General features: G+C 43.1%; 1 protein-coding gene across 2 annotated transcripts in view; it reads right to left on the minus strand.

Moving 5' to 3' along the window:
- LOC136840972 (uncharacterized) overlaps positions 1–26,573 on the minus strand; it is a 145,247-nt gene that overhangs the window by 99,793 nt on the left and 18,881 nt on the right. For both annotated transcript variants that reach the window (XM_067107970.1, XM_067107971.1), the window contains exon 2: positions 14,495–14,640. In XM_067107970.1, the coding sequence (XP_066964071.1) occupies positions 14,495–14,640 (146 nt within the window). The remainder of the gene's footprint in view (positions 1–14,494; positions 14,641–26,573) is intronic.

The raw sequence follows: 26,573 nt of genomic DNA on the forward strand, positions 1-26,573 counted from the left end.
CTACTCTCGTTGAAGACTTGCAGCTCGCTAACACGTTGGGCAGTCGCTAATGCGTTGGGCGGTCACTAACGCCATGAGGAAGAAAGTCTTCCTAGTGAGATTCTTAATAGAGGTCGAGCTGAGGGGTTCGAAAGTTAAGCTCATATGCCATTTCAGAACAACGTCTAAATTCCAGGGGGCAAATCCAGGCTTTTCTAATTTGGAGGTTTTGAAGGATCTGATGAGGTCATTGAGGTCTTGGTTGGATGACAGATCCAGGCCCCTATGCTTAAACACCACAGAAAGCATTGACCTATACCCTTTGATGGTAGAGGGAGACAATTTCCTATCGGTCCTCAGGAAAAAAATAAGTCAGCTAACTGGCTTATTGAGGTTTCAGAAGAAGAGATATTATGTCACACCATCCTCTGAAAACTGACCACTTGGATTGGTAGAGCCTGCTAGAAGATGATCTTCTGCACCTAGCAATAGCTTCTGCAGCTTGCTTTGAAAAGCCTTTTGCTCTGACGAGGCTCCTGGCAGTCTGAAGCCTGTCAGGGACAGACCAGACAATCCTTGATGGAACCTGAGGAAGTGGGGCTGTTTGAGCAGTGACGGTTTTTGTGGCAGGAGTCTTGGGAAATCCACTAACAGATGCAGCAGATCTGGAAACCATTCCTTCCTAGGCCAGAACGGAGTGATCATGGTCATTGACACATTCTGGTAAGAGGAGAACTTGTTGATCACCTCCCTGATCAATCCGAAGGGTAGGAAGGTGTAGAAATCCAGGCCAGTCCAGTCCAACAGCATGGTATCCACCTCCCATGTGAGAGGGTCCGGGACTGGGGAGCAAAAGAGAGGCAGATGATGGTTTCTCGATGTTGCGAAGAGGTCCACAGCTGGTTTGCCCCAAAGTTTCCAGAGATCGTCGGATATGAAGGGGTCAAGAGTCCACTCAGTCAGCAAAACCTGATTGCAGCGACTCAATTCATCTGCGAGGACATTCATTTTTCCCTGCACAAAGCAAGTGATAATCTTCACCTGCTCTGCTCAGAGAAGAAGGTCTTTCGAAGGAGTGGGTGGCCCCTTGTTTGCGGACATGAGACAGTGCCTTGGTGTTGTCTACATAAACCGCTACTACTTTGCAAGAAACTAGAGGAGAGAAGGCCTGGGGACCCAGATGAATGGCCTTTAGTTCCTTCACAATGATGTGGAGAGCTCTCTGACCTACAGACCACATCCATGAAATCTTCCAACTCCCTAGAAGGGCTCCCCAACCTAGATCTGAAGCATCAGAATAAAATTCTAGGTTGGGGTGCAATGGTAGAAGAGACTTCCCTTCTCGAAGTCTTCCTACGGACAACCACTATCGAAGGTCCGTCTTGATCTCTGAGGAGATGGGGAAAATGAAGGATTCCGGTTGGGCTTTCCTGCTCCAGCATGCTTTTAGATAAGACTGAAGAGGCCTCATGTGAAGCCTGCCCAGCTTTATGAACGGTTCTACTGAGGCCAAGGTCCCCAGAAGACTCATCCACTGAAGCGCTGAGCAAGTCCTGAGGTCTAGGAACTTGCGGACAGTCTGGAGAGAGACATCAATCCTTTTGGGAGAGAGAAAAACCCAAAAAGTCTGAGAGTCTAGAATCATTCCTAAATAGCGAATCTTCCATGTCGGAACTAATTACGACTTGTGAAAGTTGACCAAAATGCCCAACTCCTAAGACAGGGGAAGAGCCTTGTTTAAGTCCTCAGTGCACTTCTCCGAAGGAGAGTGGAGCAGTCAATCATCGAGATAGAGACAAATGTTGATGTCAAGACAATGAAGACACTTCCCAAGAGGAGCGAGGATTCGAGTGAACACTTGTGGGGTCGTGGACAGGCCAAAGCACAAGGCTCGAAACTGGAGAACTTTGCCTCGAAACACAAAGCGCAGGAACTTTCTTGAATCTGGACATATTGGGACATGGAAATAGGAGTCCTGCATGTCCAGGGTGACCATCCAGTCACCCTGATGGAGAGAGGACATGAAGAGTGACTGGTTTCCATGTGAAATTTGGTTTTCAACATGAAACAATTCAGGACGCTGACATCCAGAACTGGTCTCCAGCCCCCCAATGATTGGGGACCAAGAAGAGATGGTTGTAAAATCCATCCGAGCTGAGATCTGAAAACTCCTCTACTGCCCCTTTGTGAAGAAAGGACTCTACTTCTTGAGAATGGGTGGCAAGCTTCTCAGAGTGAGCCAAGTAGGCAGTCAAGTTGATTGGCGACTTGGATAAGGGAGGTTTCTCTTGGAAAGGGATGGAATATCCTTCCCTCAACACTTGGAACTACCCAAGGTTCTGCCCTCTGCAGCTCCATTCCTTCCAAAAGAGGTGTAGCCTGGCTCCAACCAGGGCGTGAAGGACTGTTCTCATTTCTTAGTGGCTGGTTTAAATGAAGACTTCTTGATTGATCTGGGCAGGGGGTCTAGGTTGAGATCTAGACTTTCCTCCCCGAAAGGGCTGCTGTAGAGGAGAGAAGGACTTGGTTGTTATTGCGAGAGCTTCCTTAGGCCGCTTGGAAGCTTGAGCCAGAAGATCAGTTGTAGATTTCTTCTGAAGGTCAGACAGGATCTCCTTAACAGTGTCTTGGGGGAAGAGATGGGATCTGTCTAATGGGGAGAACAAGAGGGCTGACTTCTGTGTTGAGGATCAGAAGCACAGGAGCCTGGGAAAGGAGTCTGGGGTAAAGGTGTAGGAGGGATAAGGATGGGAGACATAGCATGAATCAAAGGAGAAGAAACAGAGCTATCTTCTACTACATTAGGTAAAGAAGGAATCTCCTGACTAGCTCTACTTTTGGCTCTAAGGGCTGCCTTCCTTTTCCTATCTTGGTCTAATTTGTCCAGATGGGACTTCAAGGTCTTCCATTTACTATCTTCCCAATCCTGACATTCTGGACATGTAAGCTCTCTACTACATTCCTGCCCCCTACACTTGATACACTTAGTGTGCAAATCATACGTCACTTTAGTAAGTCTATTTTTACACCCCTCAATACAATAATGAATACTTGAAGAGCAGGAGTCAGACATATTTGACTATCTTTAGAAATAAAGTTAACTAATGATAAGATAGAAAAAGCCATCACAAAAAGAGTGAGGGAATACTTCACCAAAAATACAGGACAAAATCCAAAAAAGATGAAGCAGTGACGGCACAAGACCACTGGTGTTAATCGGGAGCCAGCAGAAAATTAATTGATCCTCTCTGCTGAGTTGTACCTGTCAGTCCCGACAGTGGACAGGGCCCTGTCACCTACACAAGTGATGATAGCGCCACTGTGAAAATTTGAATTTTGTTAGACTGCCATGTAGAAAGCTAGTAGCTATGTAATTGCTTGGTAAGTCACTTGTACCAAACAATTGTTTGTTTACCTAGTGAATTCAATCCATCAGCTATTACTGCCACCTTAGGAGGATTGTCACTCAGGTATGAGACCCTCATCATGACGATACCTGTGGTCTCTTTGGTGGGTGGCCCCCTTCAGCAGGAGGGGTAGGGTTACTGTGCCAAAACCCTGCAGAGCCAACGATGGATAACTAACAAGTACATACATACAAAAAGGTATACTTTGAATACTCAACACTGAGTACCTCCAAGCTTCCCAAAAACCACAACCAGGTTTAAAAAGCAGTAGGCCAACAAAGGCTACTGATCGATTCGAGACATAATACCCCCTGCACAAACCAGTGGAGTTAATGCTCTGCAATAATTATATTTAATCTCGGCACCATGAAGATAAACCATAGCAAATACAAGATTACCATGCCACTGAGTGACTTCAATATCTTATCCAAGGATAAGCTCTTTCCAAATTGAAAAGCTGTAGCCATCGCTCACATGTCAAGTGGCTTAAATTCCATTAAGGATAGAAATTAGCATGAAAGTCCTTAGCCACAGACCTAATGAAAAAGACGTTACATTCCTACCCTTTGGAAGATCTGGTTTCCAAATCACTATAGAACACAGAACCTTTACATCAGGTTTAATCTTTTTAGTGCAATTCCAACAATTCCTGAAGTCCATATTGGACCCCCAAGGGGTCAAGTTCCTCATGCTCTAGTGACTCCAGGTTAGGTAAGATACTGTTGTAGGACTTGTAGGTAAAGGCCTAGCCCAAAACTGTACTTAGCCCAAATTAAGGCAAAATTAATTCCCTTGTCTTAGCAAAACCTACCTTATCTGACAAAGATTGTGACTCTCTCACTCTTGAGCTGTGTCTAAGGCTACTGTGAAGTTTCCACAGAAACTTCTTTAAAAGAAGCTTGTCCTAAACAGTTCAAAAGGTGACAAAATAATGAACTGAAGAACTACATACAGTACAGAATCCAAGGTGTCACGTTAAGTGATGGTTTTGTGGGAACTGCTGGTTCCCCGCTCGTTCCCTTTTGTGGATTGCTGCCTCCTTACCTTCAAGTTTTTTATGTTTTGATGTTTTCGTTGGTGAGCTGCCGTGTTTCTGTCTTCAGTCGGGTCTGGTAGGGCAGCGAGAGTAGCGGCAGTGGCAGCAGCAGCAGGCAGTTTTTGGAGTCGGCGTTGGTCGAGTTTTGAGCAGCAAATTGGAGCACGCCTACGAAGTGGAGCACGTCGTGAGAGGTGGAGTGTGACCATGAGTAGTCGTGTGACCACGAGCTGCTCATCTTTGATGACAGCGTGAGGCTGTCCTGACGTCTCCATCGGGATATTCTGGTTTGTGGGTTTTTGTCCCTGTTGTGCAGCTGAGGGCTGTCTTGGTGCCCCGATGGAGGACGTATGTTTGTTTTTTTTTTTCTGCCTGCTGTTGTTTATTTTTGCCTTTTTTTTTTTTTACAGCTACTTTTTGTTTATTTAACTTGATTTTGTTTAGAGCTGCCTTTTGTTTCATTTTGTATTTATGGTTTTTATCTTTTTACCAGACCTGACTCACTTGTAAATATTGTAAATAAATTAATTTTAAGCTCATTTTATTGTTTTTGTTGTTTTCTCCTCCTTTGTTTGTTGCATCTGCCGTCAGTCATGACAGCCCCGTCCTGAGTATGTTAAAGAACCTGCATAACGGCCCACTCGGGTCGTTACACAAGGTAAAGTATGTAGCAGAGACCTGGGAAACTCCACCTCAACATCTTGAAAAACATCTAGATGTCTTTGTCCTCACACTAGCCTATAGCCAAAGCCATCCTTTTGCCTTAAATGCTGCTACCAAGAAGTTACTCATGCTTCAGAAACGGCAAAAACCTAACCATGTTATTTATACAGGTATCAGTGCTGAATAAAACCCTTAATGTGGGACCATGATTTACACCCTGGCCACTGGTATTGGCAGAATTGATTAGCAGATTCTCTCTTAGCACTGATAATGGCATTACAGCAAGATCCCACCTTGAGCTCACCAAAACCATGTACCATACTACACAGTCATCCATAGTTTGTGGGATTGTGATAAAACCTTTCATCTCTTGGTTGCTTGCATCCACTACTAAAAGAACCTGGAAACCCAGCCTTCCCTGGTCACCTGGTGTAATCAACACCAAGAGACAACTTACAAAGTTTCCCTAATACAGGCAGTCCTCACTTATCGGTGGCATTGGTTAATGCATTTCCGGTTTTACAGTGCTTGGGCTAACGACGTCGTTAACCAGATTTATGAGACAGTGAGCAATTTTTGGCATCGGTAAGCGGTTTACTGTGTTGGTAAGTGGTTTATAGGCATCACTAAGCAGTTTATTGGTGCTTACAATGACGTAAACGACATTTATTACCATAATTATCTGCAATTTTTGGTTATCAGCGATTTTTGGTCAGCGGTGCTCAGCGGGAATGGAACGCCCACCTTTAACCAGGGACTGCCTGTATTTGGTCAAATTAACACTTGTATCCTCGTCCTGAGTTATTACCTTACTGGAGGTAATTATTTATGAAAATTTCAGCGGCTGTACTCAGCTGCTGAGATAAGTAGTGCATCCTTGACTTACAACAGCCTGACTTGCTGTGATTCGATCTTACAGCGCTTTTTCAGCGCTGTTAACGGCATTTTACACCACCGTAACTTGATGTTGCATCAAGTTATGGCACTGTTGACTGAGCTAATGGCAAGAATAGGCATCAAGTTAATGGTGCTGGTTACAGTGCTGCAAGCGTCCTTAACTGGGAAAAATCAACTTATGGTGGAAATCAACTCATGGCGTGGCGCTGGTATGGATCCCCCGCTGTAGGTCGAAGACGCACTGCAGGTAATAGAAAAAAGGGCAGTGCATTTAGACATGGTAGAGTTCACTCCTCCTTCTACATAAAATGATTAATACCGTCTCTAATAGGATTAATCTATTTGAGTACTCTAACTGCCCTTAAATGGCATAAAAGTGTCAAACTCATTACCTTTAAATAAGGTCCAGTCTGCATTTAACTACCCTGAGAAGGAGAATGACTCAAAATAAATATTCTTGCTCTCAACAAAGGCCAGGAACAAAAGACTAGTACCTTCGAAGCAAAAGCCAATATTCCACAACACTTGGAAATCTCTTACCATTTCAAAGGTACTAGAGCTGCCAAGGGAGGGCTTAATTGCTTCAAGAGGCTTTTACTAAAGACTCAAATAGCTTTGGAGGCAAAAACTAAAACCATCAAGTTTCCCAAGTTTCCCAAAGACTCCTGGGTCCCATAAGTATAGTTTAACCAGACCACTGAGCTGATTAACAGCTCTCTAGGGCTGGGCCCAAGGATTAGATTTATTTTTTACCGAACCTGAAGACCTCCTGGGGTCCCATATAGTATATCTTAGTTCCTCTTGTTCTTCAATTTGAACTCGTGACCAACAGACCACCCAGCGAGGAATTTTCCTGGGCTGATTAAAAACAGCTCTCAGAACCAGAAGGTTGTAAACGCCACTTTTTAAAATGAGTAAATGCCCTCAAAGTCTAGCATTCATTACTCTGCTTCTAAGAAAGATATTGATTTAAACTAAGTTTCAAGGATTTTTTTGTGAAATTTGAAAAATTTTACAAAATGTGGCTAAGAACCATAGTTAAATGTGGTTAAAGTGTTATTATATTCCAACAATGGATGTAATAATGATAATAATTATAAACCATCATCATAATGGACCTACAACTTATATGTGACGAATTCGTCCTTTTTCTTCCTCTGGGCCACCACATTATGATCATTTCACTACCAGAGAAGACATAATGGCGAAACACAAAATCCACAACACTACGGACATTCAATTTCTATCACCTGGGAATGTAAACAAATTCCTCTTGTTCTTCACTGGCGGCCCCTTATGCTGATTTGAACTACCCGTTTAGTGACCAACAGGCTCCCTGAGCTGCTGGTAGCCTTCTGGTTGTAACTGAGGAACCCGCTCACCCAGCGCTAAAATTGGATAATTTCTACTGTTCAAAGGGTCCAAACCAATGTGTCAAAATAGAAGGAAACGTTACCTAAAACATATGAAGATGAAGAACTAAAATCTCTAACAGCTGGAAGTGACAGGATCTAGGGCAACTAAGAAACTAAGGACTTAATGAAGTTGTATACAGAGGTGCATGCTCAGGAAATACCTCCAGCCCAACTCCAGAAGAGAAACTAATCACTGCCTCTTAAAACATTAGTAGTTGAGCCTCTTGCAAACTTGAGGATAGACCCTTAGTCCACAATAGACAAACCTCATTATAGCACAAGACGGTTATGGTGTCAACATAAACATCGGAATCATGTGGAAGCTTAGAAAACTTCAGCATGTGGAAGTTTTAGAAGAGCTTTCTAAAAGAATTAGTTCTAGGGAAATATACTACAGAGGCAGTAGAACCCAAAATCAATCCTCCTACAACCACCAAGGTACTACTAGGAACATCCTATATTCCTTGGATCCACTAAACTTGATAAGTATCTATCTTCCAATCATAAAATGAGAGCTGTAAGGTTCCATAACCAACTACACATCTGATCAAAGACCACCTGTTGACCGATGTTCAAGTAACAGAAAAGAACCTAGGCCCAATTCTTGCCAGGCCAAAAACTTCTCCAAAATTATATGACTTTGATGAGAAGACCTCTGCTTCGCTCAACAATAAAAACTCCTATAAGGACTGAAAATCTCTTAAAAGTGACCAGTGACGATAGACACCGCAAATATTAGTGAAACTTTCCCCGCAGGAAAACCCTAAACAGTGAGAATACCTTTAACTCCAAAATCAGGGACTAGTCCTTTCCTAATGCTACCTCCACATTTGAAAAGAGACCATTAAATTACTAAGCCGCTCTCTTCCTCCAATATATGGTGGCAAGAAAGAAAAATTCTTAGAAGAGGATCCCTTCCCATGAACTGCATTGAAGCCTTGACATACACAAGACAAACCTAATTAAATACAGCTCAAATGAAGGTTTTATTTCCACAAATCATATGTTAACCACTCCTTACAGAAAGCAATTAACCTCCTCAAAAAAGAAATTGTGACCACTTATACCTGGTTCTGTATCAGACACCTGAGTCATCAATCAACAGAAGAATAAGCAATTCCCCTCCTGCCAAAGAAAAGACAGAAGAATAAGTCTTAGCTACCAAAAAGACATCAGACAAACCAGGGTAAAGACTACAATGCTCGATGGCAGGAGAGCAGCAGTTGACTGCACTGAACTAACTCCTGATAAGCTTCCACTAAGAGTTAACCCTCAAATGCCGACTGGACGTATCGTACATCGCCTAAAATTGTCTGTTGGGTGCCGAGTGGACGTACCGTACGTCGACTACAAAAAATTTCAACCTTCAGTCAACTTTGACTCGACCGAAATGGTCGAAAAACGCAATTGTAAGCTAAAACACTTACATTCTAGTAATATTCAATCATTTACCTTCATTTTGCAACAAATTGGAAGTCTCTAGCACAATATTTCGATTTATGGTGAATTTTTGAAAAAAAATTTTTCCTTACGTCCACACGGTAACTCGGCCGAAAATTTCTGAAATTTTTTCGTCATTTTGTCGTAATGTTTGCACTGGTTTATATTAGTCGTTATATAAAGTTTTATATATGGAAATGCGTGCAATTTCATGTAGAATACAACAGAAAATAATTCATGGTTGTAGCTTCTATCAGTTTTGAAATATTTCCATATGAATCACAATAAGTGCCAAAATTTCAACCTTCGGTCAACTTTAACTCCACCGAAATGGTCGAAAAATGCAATTGTAAGTTAAAATTCTTACATTCTAGTTATATTCAGTCATGTACCTTCATTTTGCAACAAATTGGAAGTCTCTAGCACAATATTTCGATTTATGGTGAATTTTTGAAAAAACTTTTTTCCTTCGTCCAAGCGCTGTAACTTCGGCGAAAATTTCTGAAATTCTTTTCATTTTTTGTCGTAATGTTTGCACTGGTTTATATTAGTCATTATATAAAGTTTTATATATGGAAATGCGCAATTTCATGTAGAATACAACAGAAAATAATTCATGGTTGTAGCTTCTATCAGTTTTGAAATATTTCCATATAAATCACAATAAGTGCCAAAATTTCAACCTTCGGTCAACTTTAACTCCACCGAAATGGTCGAAAAATGCAATTGTAAGCTAAAATTCTTACATTCTAATAATATTCAGTCATGTACCTTCATTTTGCAACAAATTGGAAGTCTCTAGCACAATTTTTCGATTTATGGTGAATTTTTGAAAAATCTTTTCCCTTACGTCCGCGCGAGGTAACTCGGCCGAACATCTCAGAAATTCTTTCGTCACTTTGTCGTAATGTTTGCACCGGTTTATATTAGTCGTTACATAAAGTTTTATATATGGAAATGTGTGCAATTTCATGTAGAATACAACAGAAAATAACTCATGGTTGTAGCTTTCATCAGTTCTGAAATATTTCCATATAAATCACGATAAGTGCCAAAATTTCAACCTTCGGTCAACATTAACTCGACCGAAATGGTCAAAAAACGCAATTGTAAGCTAAAACTCTTACATTCTAGTAATATTCAGTCATTTACCTTCATTTTGCAACAAATTGGAAGTCTCTAGCACAATATTTCGATTTAAGGTGAATTTTGAAAAAAAAACTTTTCCCTTTACGCTCATGCGATAACTTCCGCCGAACATCTCGGAAATTCTTTCGCCACTTTGTCGTAATGTTTGCACAGGTTTATATTAGTCGTTACATAAAGTTTTATATATGAAAATGTGTGCAATTTCATGTAGAATACAACAGAAAATAACTCATGGTTGTACCTTTTATCAGTTTTGAAATATTTTCATATAAATCACGATAAGTGCCAAAATTTCAACCTTCCGGTCAACTTTAACTCCACGATCAAATGACCAAAAAACGCAATTGTAAGCTAAAACTCTTACATTCTAGTAATATTCAATCATGTACCTTCATTTTGCAACAAACTGGAAGTCTCTAGCACAATATTTTGATTTATGGTGAATTTTGAAAAAAACTTTTTTCCTTACATCCATGCGCGTAACTCGCCAAAAATTTCTGAAATTCTTTCATCATTTTGTCGTAATGTTTGTACTGGTTTATATTAGTCATTATATAAAGTTTTATATATGGAAATGCGCGCAATTTCATGTAGAATACAACAGAAAATAATTCACGGTTGTAGCTTCTATCAGTTTTGAAATATTTCCATATAAATCACAATAAGTGCCAAAATTTCAACCTTCGGTCAACTTTAACTCCACCGAAATGGTCGAAAAATGCAATTGTAAGCTAAAATTCTTACATTCTAATAATATTCAGTCATGTACCTTCATTTTGCAACAAATTGGAAGTCTCTAGCACAATTTTTCGATTTATGGTGAATTTTTGAAAAATCTTTTCCCACGTCCGCTGGGTGAGGTAACTCGGCGAATATCTCAGAAATTCTTTTCGTCACTTTGTCGTAATGTTTGCACCGGTTTATATTAGTCGTTACATAAAGTTTTATATATGGAAATGTGTGCAATTTCATGTAGAATACAACAGAAAATAACTCATGGTTGTAGCTTTCATCAGTTTTGAAATATTTCCATATAAATCACGATAAGTGCCAAAATTTCAACCTTTGGTCAACATTAACTTTACGACCGAAATGGTCAAAAACGCAATTGTAAACTAAAACTCTTACATTCTAGTAATATTCAGTCATTTACCTTCATTTTGCAACAAATTGGAAGTCTCTAGCACAATATTTCGATTTATGGTGAATTTTGAAAAAACTTTTTCCTTACGTCCGCACATGTAACTCGCCGAACATCTCGAAATTCTTTCGTCACTTTGTCGTAATGTTTGCACAGGTTTATATTAGTCGTTACATAAAGTTTTATATATGAAAATGTGTGCAATTTCATGTAGAATACAACAGAAAATAACTCATGGTTGTACCTTTTATCAGTTTTGAAATATTTTCATATAAATCACGATAAGTGCCAAAATTTCAACCTTCGGTCAACTTCAACTCCACCGAAATGACCGAAAAACGCAATTGTAAGCTAAAACTCTTACATTCTAGTAATATTCAATCATGTACCTTCATTTTGCAACAAACTGGAAGTCTCTAGCACAATATTTCGATTTATGGTGAATTTTTGAAAAAAACTTTTTCCCTTACGTCCGCAGTTACTCGGCGAACATCTCAGAAATTCTTTGTCACTTTGTCATAATGTTTGCACCGTTTTATTTTAGTCGTTACATAAAGTTTTCTATATGGAAATGTGCAATTTCATGTAGAATACAACAAAAAATAACTCATGGTTGTAGCTTTTATCAGTTTTGAAATATTTTCATATAAAACACAATAAATAGAAAAAATTCCACTTTCGATCAACTTTAACTCGACCGAAATGGCCGAAAACTGCAATTTTAAGCTAAAGCACTTACAGTCTAGTAATATTCAATCAATTACCTTCATTTTGCAACAAATGGGAAGTCTCTAGCACAATATTTCGATTTATGGTGAATTTTTGAAAAAAAAATTTTTTACGTCCAGCGTGAATCTGCGAACAGCTTAATTCATGCATCATTTTGTGATAATATTTTCTCTGTGTTGCTTTGATCGTTTTGACAATTTGTTATATACCAAAATCATTGCAATTTAGTGTACAATACGAAGAAAACAAAATAACTCGTTAGCTTTAACCGTTTTGCTCAAAGATTTGTATACAATTATATATTGAAAAATTTTTTTCACTGTCATATATTTGAATATTTATATATGATAGATATTTTTTTTATTTCTGATGGTTGCATACTAAACTTCAGGCAATGACAAAAAATTGCAAAAAAATGAACTCTTAATCCTAAAACTTATGCGTGAATTTTTGAAAAAAACTTTTTTTTTTACTAACTCCCCGCTATGGCATTCGATGCATCACTTTTGTAAATAGAGGCTCTGTGTTAGAGGTTAAAGACCCTCTGTAAATACTGCCAACAAAATCACTTGCTCCGACTCAAAAGGAAGACACTGATTTGGTTGGAAACCTGTCGGCTCAACCAAATGTTCTAAATTTTGATGAGGAAAACTCTCACAATCAGGAGAATGTTCCTTAAGCACAGGGGAATCAGAAAAAAGAAACAGTAACTGTTTACCGATAAAAACTCCCACAACTGGATATGGAGTTGAAATCCCCAAAACAGAATGTTGAGACTATTAACAACAACCACCTGCCTGAGATTCTCTAGAGGCAAGTGATAGTCAAAAAGGAGACAGTTACACAAGCAATAGACACACAGGTGAATGGTGCACACATAGGCACACGGGTGAATGGTGCGCCAGTGATAGGTGCACACACTATAAGAGCACAATTGAGACACAAGTACAGGACAAAATGGAAGGCACACAAGCATATGAACACAATCTATAAGCACACACACGAAAGGCGCTCAAGCTATGCAAGAGCAAGCAATACACTTGGTGTGCAAGTGACAGGTGTGCATGAAATTGACAAGCAGGTAATAGGCAGGCCAGCAAAAGGTGCGCAAGAACACAGCAAAACGCACAAATTCACGCTAGACGCAGGCTACCAGTGCGTCAAAACTCTGAGGTATCGCCCTAGCCGAAAAAAGCCACGATACTCAGGAAAGCCAAAGATAGTCTAGACTTCTCACTAGAACCTAATTGATACTTATTCCAGCCTTAAACTGCAAAAGATCCTTAGCTACAGGGGACTTAAGCGAAACTCATCGAAGCAAAAGGTAACCCTCCTCAATAAGGCAGCTTAAACTCCCTTAAATACCACCAGAAAGAGTTGAAGCATCACTCCTATCAAGCCGATCCAATACGGTAAATTTAAAGAGGGAAAAATGTCTAGACTCCTCATATTCTTACCTGAGCAATCCTATTGGAGAACAAATTCTGTTGCTAGAACTGGCACCGCTAATGCTGAAATTGTCGCCACTAACATTGGAACTAAAGCTGCAGATGCCCGACTGAACAGAGGAAGGAGACAATGGGCACATATCTCCACTGCTGTCTGACATGTCCTGGTTCCCTGTTGCTCCAAGACACAAGGAGGACGTAAGACGGAGTGTGCCAAGGACAAGGCAAGAAAAAAGCCTGAGTGCTGACCCTTCCTCCAACGAGGGAAAAAACCCAAATTTAACGAGACTCTCTGGAGGGTAGCGCAGGAAATACTAATAATATCCCACGAAATTTATGACAAGTGACCATAAAAATGACTCCATCCTATCAAATCTAATGCCCTAAATCAATGGGAAGCTCATCTGGAGTAATAGATCAAAGAGAAGCAGAAGAGGACCTAACCAATTATTAAATCGGAAAGCAGACAAGACATGCATCCCCTTAACTCATGTCTTACAAGTATTATCCTCTATGGTTGTTTCTACAACCTAACAAGCTCTCTCTGTTCATAATCAATTACTACATTTTGTTCAACCACAATTCATATAGTTATCCGATCATAACTTGTCCCTCAGCAACAACATACCATAAGGGTCAATAAAGCTGGAATAATGCCTATTTTGGCAAGTCTTACCTTACAGTTTTTACTGAATGAATATTAAAAAAAAACATCCAAAACCAAACCAACATAAATCTGAGTACATTAACAATCTATCGACCTCCTACCGAAACTAGCAACAGAAGCAGACTGACCGGCTACAAGCATTTGTACCTATCAGTCCCCTGGTGGAGGTGGGGGAAGATGGATAGAAGACGGATTTTCATAGAAAACCGAGTGTCCTCGTTTTTTGTTTCATTCTGTTGAACTACCATCAGCATGGAAGTAAAAGCTATATAAAGGAGATGTAAGGTTCATTTCACAAATAAGAGAAGCAGTCACTTTTAATAATGTTTGCTTGAATGAAATATCACTGTAGATACATATAATAAAAATAATAGTCAAATATAAATGACAAAACAAAGAATAATCTGTATCAAAATCACATTAAGTAGTCATTTTAGTTCAACTAACTAACTGCATCCCAAGAAATTTTTTTTATTCAAAATACAAAACATGAACATGGCTCAACAATTACAAAGTTACTAACCTTGCAATTATGGATAGACTGACTAGCCTGTGAACCGTCCTTTTCTAATTTGTGACCAACTTTCAGTAACATTGCACCCCATGGTCTGATAATCAAACTACCTTCCTCTTTACCATGGCTGCATAAACTAAATGACTCTAGTTCATCTGTAAATAAAATATTAAATGCATCATTAATGAATGAATAAAAATGTAGTACATTATAAAAATGAGGTTTAAAAAAAATGATATTTTTATGATAAAATAAAGTTTTGTAAACATACTTACCCGGCAGATATATACTTAGCTATAGTCTCCGACGTTCCCGACAGAAATTCAAATTTCGCACACGCGACAGGTAGGTCAGGTGATTTACCATACCCGCCGCTGGGTGGCGGGAATAGAACCATTCCGTTTTCATGTCAGATTTTCTCTTCCACCTTATATTCTGCCAGTCTCCTGAGGGGAGCTGGGCGGGCCATTAATAAATATATATCTGCCGGGGCAGTATGTACAAAACTTTATTTTATCATAAAAATATCATTTTTGTTCATGAAACTTACCCGTCAGATATATACTTAGCTGATTGGCACCCTTGGAGGAGGGCAAGAGACAGCTAATAACTAAAAACGGAAAACAACATATGTTGTAGGAATAAACAAAAACCATGGTTCTTACCTGATTGGGCAGAAGACTTCATGGATACTGTCTATGAGTCTGCATGCCTCAAGAGGCTTCAGCGTCAGGAAGTGACCTAAGACTGACAGCCCTTCTGGATCATATCAATGGGGATAAAACCCACTTACATGACAGAGCCTGATGGATCGTGTCCAATGGGGATTAACCCACTTACAAAAACAAAGCCCTCTACCTGAATCATATCAATGGGGGCTATCCCTCTTACATGACAGAGCTAGGTAATAAAAAATACAAGGAGCTAACAACCAAAACCGACTTACACCTGACCAAGCCTAACCTTGTTAGTAATAAGAGATGAAAAGAGAGAGACCTTCAACACTCTTTTTCAACCGACCATAAAAACACAACAAACAATTAAAAATAACACTAAATTAAATAGGATTAGCTTCTCTAGCCTTGACCCAGCACCAATCATGGATACTTAAGCTCCTAGAGAGAAGCACTTCTCATATGTCACACGAACATCTCTCAAATAATGAGAAGCAAACACTGAGTTACATCTCCAGTATGAAGAGTCCACAATAGACTGGAGGGACCAAGACTTGTGGAAAGCTAGAGAAGTAGCTATGGCTCTCACCTCATGAGCATTAACTCTTAGGAGCTGAAAATGTTCGTCTTTACATGAAAGATGAGCCTTTTGATAATATCCTTAATGAAGAAAGCCTGGGCATTCTTGAAATTGCTCTTGAAGGATCCTATGACAGAACACCAAAGACTTTCGGTGTTACCTCTGAGCTGTTTCTTTCTCTCCAAATAATGTTTAAGACTTCTTACTGGACAGAGTGTGTGTTCCAGCTCCTGTCCTGAAAAGATCGGAGAGTCCAGAAACCTCAAAAAGACCTAGGCCAAGGTTTTGAAGGGTTCTCATTCTTTGCTAAGAAGAGAGTGAAAGGAGCAGATTGCAGAGTCCTTCTTAAAGCCTACAGAACCTTCCAAAGCTTGTAATTCGCTCACTCTTTTGGCAGAAGCAAGAGCGAAAAGAAACAGCGATTTTCTGGTTAAATCCCTGAACGAGGCAGATCTGAGGAGGCTCAAACTTGTTTTGACATTAAGAAGTTTAGACCAAGACAAATTCCAGCTGGGAGGTCTAGGGACTTATTTTTAGAAGTTTCAAAAGACCTTATAAGGTCGTGAAGGTCTTTATTATCCGAGATGTTCAAACCTCTGTGTCTAAAGACTGAAGACAGCATGCTCCTATACCCTTTATGGTGGAAACCGCCAGGTTTTTGCTCCCTGAAGGTAGAGAAGGAAATCCGCAATCTCCATTACAGAGGTACTGGAAGAGGAAACTTTCTTAGATCGGCACCATCTCCCTAAGACTGGACCCACTTAGACTGGTAGAGACAGCAAGGTAGAAGATCTTCTGGCTCTGGCGATAGCCCTCGCAGCCTTGTGCGAAAATCCTTCGCTCTAACCAGTCCTTCAACAGTCTGAAGGCAGTTAGGTTTAGAGCGGGAAGGTTCTTGTGATATCTGTCGAAGTGGGGCTGTTTGAGAAGATCGATTTGAGAGGGGGAGCGACCTGGGAAAGTCTATCATCCATTCCAGTACCTCTGTGAACCAGTCTCTGGATGGCCAAAAGGAGTTTTATCAGGGTGAGCTTGGTGCCCTCTGACGAAACTGAATTTTTGGTGATTACTTCCCCTATTATCTTGAACGGGGAAAAGCGGGCATAGCGCTCAGACCGTCCCAATCTAGGAGAAGGCCGTTTTATAGCTACTGCTCTGGGGTCCGAGATTGGTGAGCAGTAGTTCTCCAACCTCTTGTTCCAATGGGTTGCAAAGAGGTCTAAATGAGGTCTCCCCACAGGAACCATAGCCTTTACGCAGAAACCTCCTGATGAAGGGACCATTCCGTGGGAAGAACTTGATCTTTCCTGCTGAGAAGATCCGCTCTTATTTCCTTTCTCCCTGAACAAATCTGGTGAGGAGAATGATGTTTCTCTCCCCCGCCCACAACAGAACGTCCTTGCTGCAATGTACAGGGAGAAGGAATGTGTCCCTCCTGTTCAATATAAGCCAGGGCTGTGGTGTTGTCGAGTTGACTAGAACTACTGATCCTTGACCAGAAGTTCGAATCTGGAAAGGGCATTAGATGAATGGCACCAGCTCTTTTCATGTTGATGTGCCAGGCCTTCTGATCCGTGTCCCAGGTGCCTGACACTTTTCCGAGCCCAGTGTCGCCCCCCAACCCGACCCGGACGCCGTTGAGAACAACACTAGGCGAGGGCTCAAATGTTGTAGAGGAATTCCTAGACCCAGCTTCTTTGGGTCTAACCACCAACGGAGCTGTTCCTTTACTTGAGATGATATTTGGAAGGAATCTCGACAAGTCTTGGGACTTCGATCCCAAGATTCTTTCAGGAAGAACTGAAGAGGTCTGAGGTGAAGCCTTCCCAGAGAAACGAACTGTTCCAGCGAGGAAATGGTCCCCAGCAGACTCATCCATTCCCTCGCCAACAACTGTCTTTCTCCAGAAAGTCTGTCACCTTTTGAAGGCAGCGTTCCTTTTCTTTCCAGGGAGGGAAACATACGAAAACCCCGTGAATCCATCCGAATCCCCAGGTAGACAATTTCCTGCTGAGGAATCATCTGAGACTTCTCGAGGTTTACAAGAAGTCCTAGAGATTGGACCAGGTTTAAAGTCCGAAAAGGTCCTCCAGACAACGGTTCTTCGAACTGGACCGAAACTTAGCCAATCGTCGAGATACAAGATATCTCACCCTCCAAGTGCAACCCAGTGAGCTACATTCTTGAGAATGGTCGTGGAACACTTGGGGAGCTCTGGAGAAACCAAGCACAGAGCCCTGAACTGAAAACTTCTGCCGTCTGACCATGAACCTTAGGAACTTCCTGGAGGAGGGATGGATGGGAACGTAAAGTAAGCATCCTGAAGGTCCAGGGACACCATCCAATCTCCTTGACGAAGAGACGACAGAACTGGAAGACGCTAGTCTCCATAGAGAACTTCTTCTTTATGACGAAAGAGTTCAGGGGAGCTCACGTCCAAGACCGGTCTCCACCCTCCGAGGATTTTGGAACAAGAAAAAGACGGTTGTAAAATCCCGGGAGTGAAGATCTTGCACCGGTTCTATGGCAGACTTTTCTAGCATTTGATCGACGGCTAGAAGAAGGGCTTGCCTCCGCACAGGATCCTTGTATCTCGCCAAACTCCCTGAGTTGATGTCAAGGGAGGTTTCGAAAGAAGGGAATGAGGAACCCTTCCTCAAAACAGAGAGAGGGACCAATCTCCTGGCCCTTCTGTGCCCCAGGCTTCTTTTGAAAGTCTGGCACCTACTGGGTCTGAGGACTTGATTTTCATTTGGACTTCCTGGAAGGAGTCCCTGAAGGCCTGGATCTTCTCTCAGGTCTAAGCCTCCTAATAGACCTGGATGACGAAAGGGCTCCTGAAAAGGGGGCTTATTCTTAACAATAGGAGCAGCAGGTCTCATCCTCTTCGACGACTGAGCCAGAAGGTCTTGAGAAGCCTTCTCAGACAAAGAACTGGAGACTTCCTTACAGTCTCTTGTGGAAAAGATGGCTAGATAGAGGAGCGTAAGAGGAAGACCTCTGGGAAGGAGAGACCGATTTAGAGAGAAAGCTGCTGAAGACTGACCTCTTCTTAAAGGCCAGTGCCGAACAGGACGATCTCCATCGATGTCCTTAACAGCTTTGTCCAGGCAAGACAACACACTGCTGAGGTCCTCCATACTGACAGAATCCTCCTGAAGACTTCTCTTGGCTAAGGCCCCAAGAGACCAGTCCATGAAGTTGAACACTTCCAGCACGGAAAAGGCCCTTGAGGAAATGGTCCAGTTCACAAAGTCCCAAGAAGCCTTGGCCGAATTAAGGGAGAGTCTCCTGGAAGAGTCTACCAGCGAAGAAAAATCTGAGCCAGCAGAAGAGGGGAGTGCTAACCCCATAGGCTCCTTAGTCTCGTATCACATTCCCTGCTCTTCCGAAAGCCTAGAGGAGGCAAAGAAAGACAGTCTTGCCATGCATCCTTCTTAGAAGATGAACAGCCACTCTCCGAAACCTTTAGAGCTTTCTTCATGGAGATCGATGGGCGCATCTTAACAAGAGAGAAGATTTCGCTGCCTTGGTGCTCGAGAGCATAGAACCAGGAGAAGGAGGAGAAGCAGGCTTGAGGGAATCTCCATACTCCTGGACTAGAAGAGCTGTCAACCTCTTGTAATCCCGGAAATTGTGATGTCCTTAGGGATTCGTCCTCCGAAAACGCCTCCAGGCCAGAAGGAGGAGGAGAACGTCTAGATAAGTAGCAGGGCATTTGTCAGAAGAAGAGCGCCTAGAAGGAGAAGAGCCTTTGTCCACTGGAGAACGATGATTTTTTTTCCGGAGAGAAGCGCCTAAAGCTGACTGGCGCCTGACAGAAGAAGCAATCAACCCTAAGAGGGGTCCTTGCTGGGAGAGGGGCGCCTAACAGACGAAAAGGGAGGCTGGAGGAGGAACTTCTACGAGGCGAACAAAGAACGTTTGACTGTGGAAAGGCATCTCCAGCAGGGAAGACCCGGCTTTACCTCGATGGCGCGCGCCTGGGTGGAAGGCTAAATTCGTGGGTGTAAGAGCGCCGAGGAGAGAGACGCCTACCAGGAGAGGAGCGCCTACCAGGAGAGGAGCGCCTGTCAGGAGAAGAGCGCCTAAAAAGAGAGCGCCTGGAGAGGAGACTGGAGCGCCTGCAAGGAAGGAGCGCACTTCTTCTTACAGAGGAGAGCCTGGAAGGAGAGGAGCGCCTGTGCAGGAGAATCAGGAGAGAAGGATCTAAAAAGACGACTTGCTGGGAGAAGAGAGTCTCTTGGAGGACTTGATCGGAGAGAGGCATCCTTCCGGAGAGGAGCTCTTTGATAAAGAGCCAGCAAGAGCAGCGAGTTGAGCCTGGAGGCCTCACCAGGATCTGCTTGGTGGACTCCTGAACACCAGAAGAAGAGGAGGAAGATCTTGAGGTCTCTTCTTCCGAAACAGGAAATTTCTTCAGGAAAAGCGCTCAGGGCTAGAAGTCCAAGCGCGTCTCTGCTAGAGCCTTCAAGTCCTCTTCAAAGGAAGCGATTCCTCAACCTGAACTCCAACCACGTTTGGAGAACGAAGAAGCAGAAGAAGAGAAACACTTCTTTAAGATCCATGCTTTTCTACGGCGATCTAAGGCAGCCTGGGGCCCAATCGTCAAACAGGACTGCCGAAGGGAATTATGACCGTTGGGAGCGCTCTTCCTCCCCTTGTGGCTGTCGACATTCCTCCTCCACTGGGTCTGGGAGTTTGGAAGAGGTCTAGGCCTGGAGCAATCTGGAGCCGGTCAGACGCCCCCTCCACTACACTGGGGACACTACACAAATCACTATCACTTCTCACTTTCTTTTCCTCCATATGTCATCTGCAACTGCATCTTATTTGGATCAAAACCTTCCAAAGCAACCATCTCCGGCAACACGAATCCACAGGTTCGACGAAGGATGAAGGAGCTGAAACAACTGGGTGACAGGAGAATCTGGAAGAGTGTTAGGTTCTAAATCCACCTCCTCTGAAAGAGACCTACTAGCGCTTCTCAAAAGCCTTCCCTAACTCTGTCCTTCTCCAACTTGCGTACATAAGAGTTTAACATATCTTCCATTCCAGTTCAGTGAGATTCTCACATTCAACACACGTGTTATCAAAAGAGCATTCATTCTCCCACACCTCAACATACAGAATGAGGATCTACCAAACTTGAACATGGAAAAGTCTCACCTTACAATCAGACCTTGACAAACACACGAAAAATACCGGTGCAACACTGATCAGACATTCTTAAGAAAATACCAAAGCCAAATCAAAAAAGTCCACAAAAGCGTATGCCAAACCAAAGATCCAATACGTCACAAAATCAGTCCAAAATAATCCTCAGCAAGCGAAAAAATGAAAATCAAAGCAGAAGGAACCAACAACAGATGTTGCGGAACCAGCGACAGAAAAATCTGACATTTTAATGGTTCCTATTCCCGCCACCACAGCGGGTAAGGTAGATCACCTGACCTACCTGTAATTTTTACATGTGCCGCGAGTAAAAGTCTGTTTAACAACGTCGGAGACTATAGTTTTGTATATATCTGACGGATTTATAAGTTTCATGTAAAAAAAAAATGAATATGTTCCTGTTGAGCTGAACCTCAAATGATATTTTTATGATAAAATAAAGTTTTGTACATCTTACCCACAGATATATACTTAGCTATAGTTCCACGTTTCTTCAGAAATTCAAATTTCACAATGCGACAGGTAGGTCAGGTGATCTACCATACCCCCTGGGTGGCGGAATAGGAACCATTCCCGTTTTCTAATCAGATTTTCTTCCACCTGTCTCCTGAGGGGAGGCTGGGAGAGCCATGAATCGTATATATCTGCCGGGTTAGTATGTACAAAACTTTATTTATCATAAAAATATCATTTTTGTACATGAAACTTACCCGTCAGATATATACTTAGCTGATTGGCACCCTGGAGGAGGGCAAGAGACAGCTAATAACTAAAAACGGGAAAAACAACATATGTTGTAGGATAAAACAAAAATCATGGTTCTTACCTGATTGGGCAGAAGACTTCATGGATACTGTCTATGAGTCTGCATGCCTCAAGAGCTTCAGCGAGGAAGTGACCTACACTGACAGCCCTTCTGGATCATATCAATGGGGATGACCCACTTACATGACAGAGCCTGTTATGGATCGTGTCAATGGGGGATTAACCCACTTACAAGACAGAGCCCTCTACCTGAATCATATCAATGGGGCTATCCCTCTTACATGACAGAGCTAGGTAATAAAAACTACAAGGAGCTAACAACCAAAACCGACCACCTGACCAAGCTAACCTTGTTAGTGATACGAGATGAAAAAGAGAGACCTGCAACACTCTTTTCAACCAACCATAAAAACACAACCAAACATTAAAAAACAACTAAATAAACTAAACTAAAAGGATTAGAAAAACCTCAGCTCCTTGACCCAGCAATCAATCCGCGGATACGTAAGCTCCTAGAGAAAGCACTTCATAAGTAACACGAACATCTCTCAAATAATGAGAAGCAAACACTGAGTTACATCTCCAGTAATGTAGAGTCCACAATAGACTGGAGGGACCAAGACTTGTGGAAAGCCAGAGAAGTAGCTATGGCTCTCACCTCATGAGCATTAACTCTTAGGAGCTGAAAATGTTCATCCTTTGCATGAAAGATGAGCCTCCTTGATGACATCTCTAATGAAGAAAGCCTGGGCATTCTTGGAAATTGTCTTGAAGGATCCTTGACAGAACACCAAAGACTTTCAGTGTTGCCTCTGAGCTGTTTCTTTTTCTCTAAATAATGTTTAAGGCTTCTTACTGGACAGAGTGTGTGTTCCAGCTCCTGTCCTGAAAGATCGAAAGTCCTTGACCTCAAAACTCCTAGGCCAAGGTTTTGAAGGGTTCTCATTCTTTGCTAAGAAGAGAGGTTTAAAGGAGCAGATTGCAGAGTCCTTTTAAAACCAACAGAACCTTCCAAAGCTTGTAATTCGCTTATAAGCTGCAGAAGCAAGAGCAAAAGAAACAGCTTTCTGGTCAAAATCCCTGAACGAGGCAAAAAAGGAGGCTCAAACTTGTTAGACATTAAAACTTTAAGACCACGTCAAATTCCAGCTGGGAGGTCTAGGGGACTTGTTTTTGAAGTTTCAAAGACCTTATAAGGTCGAGAAGGTCTTTATTATCCGAGATATTCAGACCTCTGTGTCTGAAAACTGAAGACAACATGCTCCTATATCCCTTTATGGTGGAAACCGCCAGGTTACATTGCTCCCTTAGGTAAAGAAGGAAATCCAGCAATCTCCATTACAGAGGTACTGGAAGAGGAAACTTTTTAGATCGGCACCATCTCCTAAAGACTTCCCACTTCGACTGGTAGAGGCAAGGGTTATCTTCTAGCTCTGAAGCAAAGCCTTAGCAGCCTTGTGCGAAAAACCCTTCGCTCTAACCAGTCCTTCGACAGTCTGAAGGCAGTTAGGTTTAGAGCGGGGGAATTCTTGTGAAATCTGTCGAAGTGGGGCTGTTTGAGAAGATCGCTCCTGAGAGGGAGCGACCTGGGAAAATCTATCATCCATTCCAGTACCTCTGTGAACCAGTCTTGGATGGCCAAAAGGGAGCGATCAGGTGAGCTTGGTGCCTGTTCCCAACTAACTGAACTTCCTGATTACCTCCCCCCAGGATCTTGAACGGGGGAAAAGCATAGCCGTCTAGACCTGTCCAATCTAGGAGAAGGCCGCTCTATAGCTACTGCTCTGGGGTCCGAGATTGGGGAGCAGTAGTTCTCCAACCTCTTGTTCCAATGGGTTGGCGAAGAGGTCGATATGAGGTCTCCCCAAAGGAACCACAGCCTTTGAAACCTCTGATGAAGGGTCCACTCTGTGGGAAGAACTTGATCTTTCCTGCTGAGCAGATCCGCTCACATTCCTTTATCCTGAACAAATCTGGTGAGGAGAACGATGTTTCTCTCCCCGCCCATAACAGAAGGTTCCTTGCTGCAATGTAAAGGGAGAAGGAATGTGTCCTCCCTGCTTCCTGATATAAGCCAGGGCTGTGGTGTTGTCTGAGTTGACTAGAACTACTGACCCCTTGACTTGAAAGTTAATCAAAGAGCCAGATGAATGGCTACCAGCTCTTTCATGTTGATGTGCCAGGACATTCTGATCTCCTTCCCAGGTGCCTGACACTTCTCTCCGAGCCTAGTGTTGCTCCCCAACCCGACTCAGAATGTCTGAGAACAACACTAGGCGAGGGCTCAAGAGTAACTGAAGAGGAATTCCCGACCCAGCTTCTTTGGGTCTAACCACCAACGGAGATGTTCCTTTATCAGAGATGATATTTGGAAGGAATCTGACAAGTCTTGGGACTTCCGATCCCAAGATTCTTTCAGGAAGAACTGAAGAGGTCTGGACAAGCCTTCCCAGAGAAACAAACTGTTCCAGCGAGGAAATGGTCCCCAGCAGACTCATCCATTCCCTCGCTGAACAACTGTCTTTCTCCAGAAAGTCTGTCACCTTTTGAAGGCAGCGTTCCCTTCTTTCCAGGGAGGGAAACGCTCGAAAACCCCGAGAATCCATCCGAATCCCCAGGTAGACAATTTCCTGCTGAGGAATCATCTGAGACTTCTGAGGTTCACAAAAGTCCTAGAGATTGGACCAGGTTTAAAGTCCTAGAAAGGTCCTCCAGACAACTGTCCTTTGAACTGGACCGAATCAGCCAATCGTCGAGATACAAGGAAATCCTCACCCCCTCCAAATGCAACCAGTGAGCCACATTCCTGAGAATGGTCGTGAACACTTGGGGAGCTGTGGAAAGTCCAAGCAAAGAGCCCTGAACTGAAAAGTTCTGCCATTGACCATGAACCTTAGGAACTTCCTGGAGGAGGGATGGATGGGGATCGTGGAAGTAAGCATCCTGAAGGTCCAGGGACACCATCCAATCTCCTGACGAAGAGACCAGAACAGAAGACGTCGCTCCATAGAGAACTTCTTCTTGATGACAAAAGAGTTCAGGGAGCTCACGCACAAGACCGGTCTCCACCTTACCGAGGATTTTGGAACAAGAAAAAGACGGTTGTAAAACCCCGGGGAGTGAAGATCTTGAACCGGTTCTATTGCAGACTTTTTCTAGCATTTGATCGACGGCTAGAAGAAGGGCTTGCCTCCGCACAGGATCCTTTGTATCTTGCCGATAACTCCTCGGAGTTGTTGTCAAGGGAGGTTTCAAAAGAAGGGAATGAGGTAACCTCTTCCTCAAAACAGAGAGGGACCATTTCCGCCCCTTCTGTGCCCAGGCTTCGGCGAACTTGAGAAGTCTGGCACCTACTGGAGTCTGGAGGACTTGATTTTCACTTGGACTTCCTGGAAGGGAGTCCTGAAGGCCTGTGATCTTCTCTCAGGTCTACGCCTCCTGGATAGACCTGGATGAACGAAAGGGCTCCTGAAAAGGGGGCTTCTCCTTCTTAGCAATAGGGCGCAGCAGGTCTCATCCCTCTTCGACGACTGAGCTAGAAGATCTTGAGAAAGCCTTCTCAGACAAAAGAACGAGAGACTCTCCTTCACAGTTTTGAGGGAAAAGATGGCTAGAAAGAGGAGCGTACAAGAGGAAGACCTCTGGGAAGGAGAAACCGATTTGAGAGAGGAAAGCACTGAAGACTGACTCTTCTTAAGCAGGCCAGTGCCGAACAGGGAAGCGATCTCCATCGAGCTGGACAACAGCTTTGTCCAAGCAAGACAAAACACTGCTGAGGTCCTCCATACTGACTGAATCCTCTTTGAAGACTCCTCTTAGCTAAGGCCCCAAGAGACCAGTCCATGAAGTTGAACACTTCCAGCACAATTAAAAGGCCCTGAGAGGAAATGATCCAGTTCACACAGTCCCAAAGAAGCCTTGGCCGAATTAAGGGAGAGTCTTCTGGAAGAATCCACCAAAGAAAAAATCTGAGCCAGCAGAAGAGGGAGAGCTAACCCCATAGGCTTCCTTAGTCTCATACCACATTCCTGCTCTTCCCAAAAGCCTAGAGGGAGGCAAAGAGAAGACAGTCTTGCCAGCATCCTTCTTTGAGGAGAGCCACTCTCCCAAACCTTTAAGAGCTTTCTTCATGGAGATCGTGAGGGTTTTCACAAGAGAGGAAGATTTCAGCCTTGGTGCTCGAGAGCATAGAGCCAGGAGAAGGAGGAGAAGCAGGCTTGAGGGAATCTCCATACTCCTGAACTAGTAGAGCTGTCAACCTCTTGTAATCAGAAATTGTGATGTCCTTAGGAGAATCGTCCTCCGATAACGCCTCCAGGCCAGAAGGAGGAGGAGAACGTCTGGAAGTAGAAGGGCACTTGCCAGAAGAAGAGCGCCTAGAAGGAGAAGAGCCTTTTGTCCACTGGAGAACCTATCCGGAGAGAAACCGCCTGAAGATGACTGGCGCCTGACAGGAGAAGCAGCTCGAACATAAGAGGAGCTTGCTGGGAGAGGGGCGCCTGTCCAGACGAAAGAGGAACTTCCAGGTGTAACGAGGACAGAAAATCTGACTGAGGAGAAAGCATGAACAGGAGAAGACCGATGATCTCAATTGATGGCGCGAGCGCCTGGAAGGAGAGGCGCTGGAAGACGAAGAGCGCCTAGGAGAGAGGCGCCACCAGGAGAGGAGCGCCTACCAGGAGAAGAGCGCCTTGCAGGAGAGAGCGCTACAGGAGAAGAGCGCCTAAGGAGATGAGCGCTATAGTGAGAGGAGGCCTGACGGAGAGGCAGCGCCTGCAGGAGAGGAGCGCCTACCAGGAGAGGAGAGCCTGAAGGAGAGGAGCGCCTGCTGCTGGAGGGGCGCTTAACAGGAGAAGAACGTCTGTCACAGAGGACGACTTGCTGGGAGAAGAGA

This window comes from Macrobrachium rosenbergii, chromosome 8 (genome assembly GCF_040412425.1).
Source record: "Macrobrachium rosenbergii isolate ZJJX-2024 chromosome 8, ASM4041242v1, whole genome shotgun sequence".
Classification (NCBI taxonomy): Eukaryota; Metazoa; Arthropoda; class Malacostraca; order Decapoda; family Palaemonidae; genus Macrobrachium; species Macrobrachium rosenbergii.